Below are 12,688 nucleotides of genomic sequence, written 5' to 3'. Positions count from 1 at the left end.
GCGGTCTGTGTGACAGCTCTCCAGCGACCAAACAGCGACGCTGCAGCGATCGGCATCGTTGTCTGTATCGCTGCAGCGTCGCTAAGTGTGAAGGTACCTTTACACTATGGCTGGTCCAAATAACTAAAGCAATTGTTACCATCCACCTCTCGTGTCTCCCCTTTTCCTCATAGTTTGTAAGCTCGCGAGCAGGGCCCTCACTCCTCCTGGTATCTATTTTGAACTGTGATTTCTGTTATGCTGTAATGTCTATTGTCTGTACAAGTCCCCTCTATAATTTGTAAAGCGCTGCGGAATATGTTGGCGCTATATAAATAAAATTATTATTATTATTAATGTGAACCTGGCCTTACAGTGATAGCTTGTTACAGTTACTTTTGACGTCCTTTCAGTCAGGTGTTGCAGTCACAAGATGGCGGATCGAGACAGAAGTGGCGCAGGGAACAGCTGAAGATGGCAGGTGGTGAGTATCAGACTAAGGTCAGGGAACTTTAGAGTAATGACACCATTCCAGTTCTAAAATATAATAAAATGCTGGAGGGAGTGGTTCTTTAATGGCTTTCCAAGTGGTATAGGCTTTAAGAGGTTAACCCTTGAAGTGCGTGGTGGGGTATATATAATTGCAAGTTTATTAAGAAGACTATAATCATAATACACAACTCCCAATAGAAATGCAAAAAAAACACAAGCCAAAAATGTATTTAAAAAAATATTTATTAACTTAACAGTTTAATACATTTAAATACACAAAAATCAATGTATTTACCAGAAATACAATGTATCCATTGCACACAGACATACTCTGTATACAGATATCGTACAGATGTAAAGGTACTGTAATGGGGTCGCTGCCCACGCTCCAAACAAATTCAACAAGTGTCTGTTTCCTGTTTGCTGAAGCCCTGAGTCCAGGAATGTGGCTCACATTATACATAGTTTCCTATTTCCTCACATTCTTCTTGCTATAGTAATTGGATACCATTATTACTACCGCTAATATACTTGGCAGCCTCCAAGTCTCAAGTCTCAAGACCATTTCCCGATGATTGACCAATTAGTCTTCTACCTCGCCATTGAAAATAACAATTTCTTTCCTGGCAGTAGGAAAAAAAAAACAATTGCGGAAGGATGTGACACTTATCAGCCCAGACACATAGCACACACATGGAGACAAAAGATAGGGATCTCAGTGAGACTTCTGGAGTCTCCTGGAGAAGATGGTGTCAGTCCTGGAAATATCCCCATGCTAATAAAGGATTAGAGGTGTCAGCTTGTGTAAGCACCATCACATCATGGCGGATTATGGATGAGAATAAGGCGCCACCGATTCTTAAACTCATTGTGGATCTTCTTTTGGGTCCCCAACATGATGAATTCTTTGCTCTCCGATCAGTGCCCAGTCTCCAGAATACATGGCGTGGGGTGATGTCAGGAACCAGGTGGAGGTTCATCTACTGTGACCACGATGATGTCACTTCCATCAGATTGTTCATTCCGCTTCATGTCAAAGATATTTTTAATTTCCTAATTGATGACTGTGTTAGGACTTGCTGATAGAGGGGTGATTTTAGGAAACGTGGGTAAGAGTCCTTCTCCATTAGTACTCTGGTCTGTTCCTGTGCTGCGTCGAAACAATTTCGACAGGCGACTGCTACTTGCTGACGTGTGAATTCTCTGGTCTGGTGATCAATATTCACCTATAAAGGAGAAAACACAAAGACGTTACATTGTGAGACTTCGATATGGAGCAAACAATTCTGCAGAGCTGAGCTTGTCGTGGATTGCATGGTTTGACGATGCGATAGGTTAGGTTGACTTGCAATTCTATTTCGCACCACACGTAGCACATAGAGATGTAAATCCGCAGAACACAAAGCGTAGAACACTCCAGCACTAGATCTGCACCAGCGCAGTGCATCGAGCCTATACTATGAGCTGCTTTTCATACAACCAAATCCTGGAGGTTAACTTCACACATCGCGGATTTGGTGCGGATTTTCCATACCTAAAATCCATCGCATTTTACAGTAACAGCAAAGAGTTTTAATCTCATCTGCATTCTTGGTGCAGAATCTGCTCAGACTTTTTTTTTAAAAATGTCAATTTTTTTGTGCAGAATTAGAGTGAATTTTACCCTCTGCCATGAAAATAAAACAGCTGCATGTAACACACTCCTTTGGAAAAATCCACACCAAATAAACCCTAAGATTACGTTCCCACAATGACTTTTTTATGTAAAAACAAAAATGCAAGTAACCTATTTTACTTACTGGGTGCAGAAAATCTGCACCAAAACCTCATCATGGGAACATAGCCTTATTGATTCTTTAAATCAGTCCTATATCGTGCAAATCCTACATTTTGGAAATCAATTCTGCTTTAAACATTCCTTTGCTAAGTTATCTGTTTTTTTTTCCATTTCAGATGAATGAGCAAAGCTGCCTTACGAAGAATGTACAGTCTTAAATGCATTCTGTTGTTCCCTGTTGTCAGCCACTTCAGGCTTGGAGAAATTGACTTTACTTTAACAAGGTAAATGGTGGAACGTCCAGGAAACATCTACCCCCATGACTTATAATAAATGATACTATTAGGATGTATATTATTCCCGTGGCGACTATTCAGCTCTACCATTCCAGGATATTTGGGATTCCGCTGCGGGAGCCTCATTTTTTGTTATCATGACTAATTATAGCTCATTTCCTACCTCTCTTGGGGCTCCGATCTGCAGGAATTCCTGAAATATGCACTGAGCTTTGCCAGGAAGTTTATTCGCCGAAGGCGTCTTTTTGTAGTCTTCACAGGCGACCCAGAACTCCAGGTTCTCCTCGCTGAATTCTGTCTTCAGGAAGGTGCGAAAAGCCGACAGACCATCTATAGAAACAGGCAAAGGGCAAGACCTTAGATAATGATTCCATCGCTCCTTTCCTCTATACATTTTACGCGTTTTACCCCTATATTACTAATCGCTATTTTTCACGCTGCAACATAATACTATATAAAATAACATAGTGCGATATTATTGATTTCATTATTTCTATGCCACCAATGCATTTGTGCCCTTCTCCATGTAGACGGCACTCACCTACATGCATTTTCTTAACCCCCCCTGAAACATTTTATTCTGAAAATCTCACCTTTGCTGCTAAGCAGTTGATTGAAAGATTCTTTCCATTTCATGGCTTCTTTCGTACAGTTTCTGGGAAGAGAGAGGAATAAAGGTCTCATTGATACAAAATCCTTAATAACAAATTGATTAACCATTAATTTTGCTTTTTTTTTGAGCCAAGACTTGCAAGGACTAAACTGAGCGCCATGAAAATCAACTGCCTTTTTCCGCAGCACCGTGTATATCTTCAGAGCATATACAATGACTTCATAGCGTTCTGCGCAGATGGGGGAGAATTAACCCACGCACATCCTAGTCAGTTATGAACGGCGCTACAACAAAACCCACTCCATCTGCAGCTGCCGAGAGCAGAGAATAACACTGCATCGAATGACCTGCTGCACATGGACGATATCAGTGATCTGATGGGAAATAATCATTTTATTTCCATAGCGCCAACATATTCTACAGTTCCGAGCGGAATCGTTTCGTATGAGCGGATCATTTTCCGTCGACTGTAGCATCCATTTTCTGCATGCATAGCAATCGGCGCCTCAGTCCTTATCTTACCTGTGATTGTCCTTCTTCTTGTACAAGCCGGAGGGCATGAGCTTGTGCCCAACGTCCACTTTGTGAATGAAAGTGCCAATGGATGATCTTAGCTCCTTCGCTTTGTCACATAAAAAGGCATCTGGATTAAAGGAATTCAGGTACATCATTGTCCTCTGCGGGGTACGGATAGGTGTCGGGGTGGTCTTCTCGCAGGTATCAGTGTAAATCCCTAGCAGAAGATTGGAATACTGATTCCCCGGCAGATGGATCCTGCCTTATATCTGTGTGTGCACAAGGCTCAGCCCCCTGGGAGGAGGATCTGAGCGGAACATGCAGGGGAGGAAAATGAGGCTCAAGAGGCTGAAACCTCCTCCTCCTCCCACGCCTGCTGTCTCAGGGCAGGTCGTACTGTGTGATACCAAGAGCAGGAACCCGACTTTCCGCAGCTCTTTTGTTCCAGGCATTCTGAAAATCAGAGAGGAGAACAATGAAGGACGCTACTAAAAGATGAAGACGATAAAGACGTATTAATACAGTCGCCCCATGAATACGCATAGACTACCTATGGAAGATGATCACACCGCGCTTCTCGGGCTCCGCGCTTCTCGGGCTCCGCTCACACGTCCGTTCAGAAATTCCGTCTTTTTCCGTTTTAGGGATAAATGATCTTCTGCATTAATTATGCAAATGCCAGCAGAAGAGATTATCCTTTATTATGTCGTTTGTCTGGATTACTATATTTAAGAATAGAGAAAAAGACTGCAATCAGGATTATATTTTTCATTCTAAAGACAACTCACCAAACGGACTCCCTATTAATCAGTGGGGTCTTCTCTGTGTCCACTTGCATGACAGTGTGTTTTTCACTTTGTCACTTTAGATAGATAGATAGTAGATAGATAATAGATAAATAGATAATAGATAGAAAGATAGATAGATAATAGAAAGATAAATAAATAAATAGTAGATAGATAGATAATAGATAGAAAGATAGATAGATAATAGAAAGATAGATAAATAATAGATAGATAATATATAGATAAATTGATTGATAGATGATAGATAATAGATAGATAGATAGATAAATAATCAGATAGATAGTAGATAGGTAGATAGATAATAGATAGATAGAAAGATAGATAGAGAATAGATAGATAGATAATAGATAGATAGAGAATAGATAGATGATAGATAATAGATGGATAGATAGATTAATAGATAGACAATAGATAGAAAGTTAGATAATAGATAGATAGATAATTGATAGATAGATGATAGATAGATAATAGATAGATGATAGATAGATAGATAGATAGATAGATAGATAGATAGATAGATAGATAGATAGATAGATAGATATGGGATAGATAGATAGATGATAGATAGATAGATAGATAGATAGATAGATAGATAGATAGATAGATGATAGATAGATCTATAGATAGATGATAGATAGATCTATAGATAGATAGATAGATAGATAGATAGATGATAAATGATAGATAGATCTATAGATAGATAGATCTATAGATAGATAGATAGATAGATGATAGATAGATCTATAGATAAATAGATAGATAGATAGATAGATAGAGAATAGATAGATAATAGATAGAGAATAGATAGATGATAGATAATAGATGGATAGATAGATTAATAGATAGACAATAGATAGAAAGTTAGATAATAGATAGATAGATAATTGATAGATAGATAGATAGATGATAGATAGATAGATAGATAATAGATAGATGATAGATAGATAGATAGATAGATAGATAGATAGATAGATAGATAGATAGATAGATAGATATGGGATAGATAGGTAGATAATAGATAGATAGATAGATAGATAGATAGATAGATGATAGATAGATCTATAGATAGATAGATAGATAGATAGATAGATAGATAGATAGATGATAGATAGATCTATAGATAGATAGATAGATGATAGATAGATCTATAGATAGATAGATAGATAGATAGATAGATAGATAGATAGATAGATAGATAGATAGATAGATAGATAGATAGTGCTGTGCTATGCTGGCATAATACTTATATAAATAGATAGAAATGTGTCAGTATGACATTACACAAGCAGGGCACAGTGTATCTACTTGCTTTATTGGCTTTGGGTTCAGCCTTCCCTCTCCCTGATCAGAATATTAGGGGATTGGAGTCACATAGAGGTGTACGGGGTCATACAAGGCTCTGACATACCGTTAATCCTCACTTTTATACCTCTCGACGCCTGTTCCTTCTATAAGGATGCGCCGCCACGAGAGCTCTCAGCCTTTGAAGCATAAGTCTCCTCCGCTCGATGGCGGTGAGTGGTATAACGGGTCTTTCTTGTGCCTGGATTTGCCCTAGCACTACATTAATGCCTGTAGAAAATAAATATTAAAATTATGACTTACAGTGGAAGATATGGAAAATACACAGAGAAATCATGGTGTCAATCTTTTTTAGTTTTAGATATTTCAGGAATGATTACAGTTTTACGTAGGTTTCTAAATTATAGTACACAATGCCAGTCTGCTGCAACTTAAGGTACCTTCACACGAAGCGACGCTGCAGCGATAGTGACAACGATGTCGATCGCTGCAGCGTCGCTGTTTGGTCGCTGGAGAGCTGTCACACAGACCGCTCTCCAGCGATCAACTATGCCGAGGTCCCCTGGTAACCAGGGTAAACATCGGGTAACTAAGCGCAGGGCCGCGCTTAGTAACCCGATGTTTACCCTGGTTACCAGCGTAAAATCTAAAAAAAACAAACAGCACATACTTACATTCACGTCCCCCTGCGTCCACTTCCTGACTGACTGAGCGCCGTACAGTGAGAGCAGAGCGGTGACGTCACCGCTGTGCTGCTTTCACTTTCACTTTGCGGCGCTGAGTCAGAGGAGGAAGCAGACTGCAGGGGACGCAATGTGAGTATGTGCTGTTTGTTTTTTTTACATTTTACGCTAGTAACCAGGGTAAACATCGGGTAACTAAGCGCGGCCCTGCGCTTAGTAACCCGATGTTTACCCTGGTTACCAGTGTAAAATATCGCTGGTATCGTTGCTTTTGCTTTCAAACACAACGATACACAGCGATCGGACGACCAAATAAAGTTCTGGACTTTATTCAGCGACCAGCGACATCACAGCAGGATCCTGATCGCTGCTGCGTGTCAAACGAAACGATATCGCTAGCGAGGACGCTGCAACGTCACGGATTGCTAGCGATATCGTTATAATGTCGTTTCGTGTGAAGGTACCTTAAAGCTAAAGGATGATTGCCTTGTATTAGATCTTTATTCATCTTCAAATGTATTTATTTATTTTTATGTGTTTTATATAGCACCATTGATTCCACAGCGCTTTACATTCATCATCATCACTGCCCCCATTGGGGCTCACAATGTACATTCCCTATCAGTAGGTCTTTGAAGTGTGAAAGAACCTGGAGAAATCGGCAGAAACCCAAGATAACACGGAGAGAACATACAAACTCCTTGCAGATGTTGTCCTTGGTGGGATTTAAACCCTTATAGTGATGAGCAAATGTGCTGGGAAAAGGTGTTATCTGAGCATGCTCGGGTGCTATCTGAATGTCTACAGCGTGCTAGAAAAATATGTTTGAGTCCCCGCGGCTGTTCGATAGCTGCAATACATGCAGGGATTACCTTACAAACAGGCAATCCCTACATGTGTTGCGGTTGTCGAACTTAAATGAGACATGCAACCGCAGCGACTAGAACATATTTTTCGAGCACGCTGAAGACACTCAGATAGCACCCGAGCATGCTCAGATAACACCTTATCCCATCACATTCGCTCATCCCTTATCCATCGGTTTCGGTATTAATAGGTCATTTCTTTACACTTTTTAAGAAATGATGGTGGAAAATGTGGATGAAGTTAAACCTACCACTCAAAATATTGATGTAAGTGAACAATCATCTTAATTACAGTAGTAATTTGATCATTACATTTATTTTAATGACCATTTTAAAGGAATCATTTGATACCAGACATGGAGCTGAAATATTTTTTTTTTTAAATTGTAGCTGTAAATAAGAGAGGGCGGCCGTGAGAAGCCACACTGGCCATTTTGGGGCAGTAAAAATTGGTCATAGTTACTTGTTTTTTTGTAGTTTCATAAGTGTCATGGAAGAGCCCAACGACCGTTGGTTGCCTCCTTATGTCAGACATTTATGACCACATACATTTTACCTGGTAGCTATATATCATGGCTTTACCTGACTTTGAAATACTTTTTAAAAGAGATTTGTCATTTGCCACCATCATGACTTGTTTTGAGTGATTTAAATGCCGCTCTTCTCCTGAATCTGGCGTTCTTTTTTTTTCTTCCTGCTCCTCCCTGTTCCTGAGATACGGCCCTCTCTTTGTAAACTAGTCTTATTAGCCAACCGGGCATGATTCTCAAGAACACACCCACAGACAAGAGTTGAGGATCACGCCTACTTGGCTAAAAAAAAAAAAGAATTTATATTCAGAGAAAAGGAGGCCATATCTCAGAAACGGAGAGGAGCAGAAGCAAAAGAAAAACAGAGTCAGATTCAGGAGAAAGGAGCCATTTATACCAGGTAAAGAAAACCCAATTATGTATGACATATAAAGTGACAGGTCCTATTCAATATTCATCCTATATGAAGTATATATATATATAAGTATAAGTATAAGTATATATGTATATAAGTAGTGACAGTGACACATCATATTACTAGCCTTATGATCTGACCTGACATGATGGCTTTCTCTCCTGCTAAAAAATCTCAACTCAATAAATGAGGAGAAAAGTCCTGATAAAAACTCTCAACTCAATAAATGAGGAGGAAAAAAGAAATAAATGCAAAAAAGTGTAAAAAGTATGGGAAATCGCAAATAGAGATGCTGTCTCTTCAACCGCCGTCGCTGCCTCAGCAGTTTGTTTCCACGACGACAGTTACGAAGTACTCAAACATTCTAAAGAGGAGGGACATCCAGCAGCCAATAGGAATCAGGTATTCAAAATAGTCTATATAGATTGGTCGTTTACTAAAACGGCCACCTGATAACTTGACTTATTTTAAATGTAAATGGTCCATTAGCAAAATAAATTAAAGCGATGAATATGTTACAGCATCCATTAGTTCTATGCATGAACAAAGCGGCCATAAGTGTTTTTAATCTATGATATTTTACAATCTGCCAATCGAACCACTTTTTTGGTGACCATAGTGGCTGCTACAGGGCCGTTTGGAAAATGTGGGCCTTCTTGGTTTTATTTTCTCCTCTCTATAGAGGGGCGGCATTTTAACAAACAAGGCTTAGGGTACTTTTTAAAAAGTTCCATTTTTATACAAATGTTTTCTAGTCCATGCCTGACGTTTTGCACAAATGTTACACCATTTTAGATGAACATACGGCTTTTTCTGCTAAAAAGTTTCCAAAACTTAAAAAGAGAAAACAAAAAACATTTTTGATTATGTGCAAAATCCCCAAACCGCGTTCCCTATTTTGAAGAATTTGGTGCAAAATAGTCAATGAATACCACAGGACAAAAAAATGAAAAGTGATTTAAAAAAGTTGCAAATGATGAATAGCTTATCACAGTGTTATGGTCCAAATATTTACCAATATCGCGCTGGTCGCTTCGGTGTGGACATACGCATACGTGATGCTTCTTAGGCTTCTTTCACATTTCCGTCGGAACTCTCCCGTCCTGCTGCGTCGCCGAGACGTAGCGACGGACGTTAACAAAATAGTGTCAAAACGTATGTGACGGGTGCACTGGGCCCGTCTTTCTGACGGACCCGTCGAGCCTATGTGCACCTGTTGTGTATGTGTCTTCAGTGTGGTTTTACGCTGCGAAAACGCATACACAACACAAACCAGGTTAAAAATAATTTAAAAAAAATAAAAAATATCAATATTCTCACCTACCGTCATCCCGCGCAGCGTTACCGATGTTCCCGGCAGCTAGCGTTCCTAGTAATACATTGCGAAATCTCGCGAGAAGTCGCGGTCTCGTGAGACCCCGACTTCTCGCGAGATTTCGCAATATTTTGCTAGGAAAGCTAGCTGCCGGGAGCATCGCTGCGCGGGATGCCGGTAGGCGAGAATACTGCGATTTTTTTATTTTTGTTATTATTTTTCACATTATATCTTGTTGCTATTGATGCTGCATAGGCAGCATCAATAGTAAAAAGAGAAAGAGAGCAAGCGAGAGAGAATTTCCCTAACGGGAAATTCTTCCACGCATGCTCAGTTTGAAAAGGCGGGACCCGTCACTGGATTCCTGCTTTTCACTGTCAGCGACACATCCTGCGCCCATAGGCTTCCTTTGTAGCCAGTGACGGGCAGCGCAAGATGCATTGCTGACCGATTTTCCGGCGTGCAGAAAAAAGGTTCCTCTGAACGTTTTCTCTGCCCAACGGACCGTTTTTTTTACACAGGATCCAGTGCACAACGGATGAAACGGATGGCCATCCGTCACGATCCGTCGCTAATACAAGTCTATGGGAAAATGCAGGATCCTGCCTTCTCAAAAATCGACGTATCTCGACGGGAGCTGAAAGACGGAAGTGTGAAAGAGGCCTTACTGGGAGCGATGATTTCATGGACATGCGCAGTAAAGATTGTTAGATGCCGATGGCGGTGATATAAGAATGTAACGTGCATTACCAATGGGGCGAGTCTGGATTGTGATTAATTCTACGTGTGTCTTATTTTGAGTAATTATATTTGCATCGCACTTTAATAACTGTTAAATGCAGTATGCGCTTTGGTCCATGACTGTCATGATGGATTATTATTTACTCAAATATGAGATTATATGTAACACACAAATCACTTTATATTTTTGCGTATTCTTAACGATTATTCACTTAATTGATGTTCGGCGAATAAACACCATCATTTTGGGGGGAATTGGAGTGCTGAGATACATAGATGGATAGATAGATAGATAGATAGATAGATAGATAGATAGATAGATAGATAGATATGCAGCGCCCCAGGGTCCTGGTCATTGCAGTAATATCATTCTCCTCTAGGGGGGAGTGATGTTACTTTTGGAGGCAATAAAGGAGAACTCTTTGTCAGGTAACACAATGCATGCAACAAGTTCACACTCCAGACCAGAAGGGGGAGCTCTAAGCCTGTTTAAGATGACCTCCCCTATAAGAACATCCTGATCTGGAGGGAAAGGGTTCAGTTCTGATCAGGAGGAGAGAGGAGCCTGTGGCCTGAAGTGCTTCAGCTCCTAGGAAACAGACGGATAGAAAGCAGGACATATTGCAGTAAGCGTGAAGGAAAGCAGAGCAAAGGAGAGGATATCAGAGGGAGATCAGACAGGAGCAGGCTGCTTCCTTCTGAGGTGCAGGATCCCGGTAGCCGGAACACCGAGGGAGCAACAGTCCTTTATGCCTTGCTCTAGAGACCGGCAGGACAGCTAATTGCAAATTACTGATCCGCCCCATACCCAGGAGGCAAGGTGGCACCCACGAGATGCATGATAGAGTCAATGTAAAAAGCCTCATGCCACCGGTCATACGGGTTTGTCCTATCCATCAGGGGGACAGAGAGAGAGACATAACATCGATAACATCTTCAATAGTTGTGAGGACCTTATGAGAAGCTCAGCAGTAAGGTACTACAACACCACGGCACTAGAGGAATGCTACTGATTTCCACCTGGATAAGGGGACTCTGGATTTGCCTCCAAACCGGCCGGACTCTGCCTGCCCTGTCATCTGGTGCTCTGGACTGTGGATACTGAAGCCTTCAGTAAAAAGGTAAAGAGACTGCACCCTTGTGTCCTCGTTCCTCACTGCGCCTCTCACCATCCACCATCTACACACTGGGAAGCCCTGGGGACATACTTCACCTGTGGGAAGGTATACTATCTAGCTGCCATAACATCACCCCAGCGGATCCCTAAGCAGCGTCGGTCACCCTGACCGAACACCACAGGTGGCGTCACGAACATTATCCCTTTAAAGGATTTTCCCTTTTACAACAGACCTCCCGAGGGCCACGGACCGGGTCAGCCACCGTGACATCCCCCTTGAGAACCGAAGGACCCGATACCGAGTACCCCTTGCCCTACACGGGGTCGATCCAGATAGATAGATAGATAGATAGATAGATAGATAGATAGATAGATAGATAGATGATATGTGGAATATGATGGAGCTATACATAAGTATAATTAATAAATAGATAATATTTGTTTATTTAATCGGTTTCACGTCTATTTTATGTGTTATTAGCTACTTATCCGTTTATCACTATCACACGCTCCATACAACACGTTTTTAGAAACTGCAGTCTGTTGGCAAAGCAAGTTAGGACATGTCAGATCCAATTGTTTTTTCAGGGAAAGGCCTCAGAAGACCACCAAGAGGGCCGGCTCCTCTGTTCTCTGCTTGTACACATAGGAGACAAATGCAGGAATGCAAATAAACATCTCCTGAAATACAGCCCAAGATAAATGAGGACAAAGGACAAAATGATTTTCCATTGTCACGGGCCTTATCTAGAGGGATAAGCTGTTTTTGCCTGTAAGCTATGGTGATGGTAGGGGATGGCGTACAGTATAACGTCCTTTACATCTAATTACGTGAAAATGCTGGAGCAGCTGCCCTATCACCAGTGCCTGCGTCATCCATAAACATGTAAAATCAATCAGATCAATTTTTCCTAATCTCTTCATGAAAGCATCTGCCTCTAACAACAGCTATCCAAGAGAGCTCCGATGGCTACTGTTTAACCACTTAAATGCTAAAATCCATCTCAGTAGCACTTAAGCCACGCTATACCAATGGTGCATTCATTTTGTCGTGGCGCCGAAGGGTTGTAATGGGAGCCAGTGACATGATCAAGGTCCCTGTCACTGCCATCTTTGTACTCCTTGGAATCCCAGTTACTGGAAGTCATAAGAAAGCGTGATTTGTGTTATATTAAGTGTCCAATGAGAATTGAAAAGAGTTGGCGTCATATAATTATACAAACCTATATTCACATTACAA

The 12,688-nt window shown here is 40.9% G+C and overlaps 1 protein-coding gene across 1 annotated transcript; it reads right to left on the bottom strand.

Annotated features, from left to right (window-relative positions):
- Positions 1-704: 704 nt before the first annotated feature.
- On the bottom strand, positions 705-8,590 carry LOC143788494 (regulator of G-protein signaling 16-like). The gene is made up of 7 exons (XM_077278190.1): positions 8,416-8,590; positions 5,888-6,051; positions 4,224-4,395; positions 3,680-4,126; positions 3,138-3,199; positions 2,708-2,874; positions 705-1,697 (listed from the first exon to the last, which is right to left on the bottom strand). Exons 4-7 carry the CDS (start codon positions 3,826-3,828, stop codon positions 1,500-1,502), a joined length of 576 nt encoding a protein of 191 aa, XP_077134305.1. The 5' UTR covers positions 3,829-4,126; positions 4,224-4,395; positions 5,888-6,051; positions 8,416-8,590; the 3' UTR covers positions 705-1,499.
- Between the last annotated feature and the right edge of the window lie 4,098 nt (positions 8,591-12,688).

Source organism: Ranitomeya variabilis, chromosome 8 (assembly GCF_051348905.1).
Source record: "Ranitomeya variabilis isolate aRanVar5 chromosome 8, aRanVar5.hap1, whole genome shotgun sequence".
NCBI lineage: Eukaryota > Metazoa > Chordata > Amphibia > Anura > Dendrobatidae > Ranitomeya > Ranitomeya variabilis.
The sequence above is the reverse complement of the archived record's forward strand: the minus strand, read 5'-3'. Positions and strand labels throughout refer to the sequence as shown.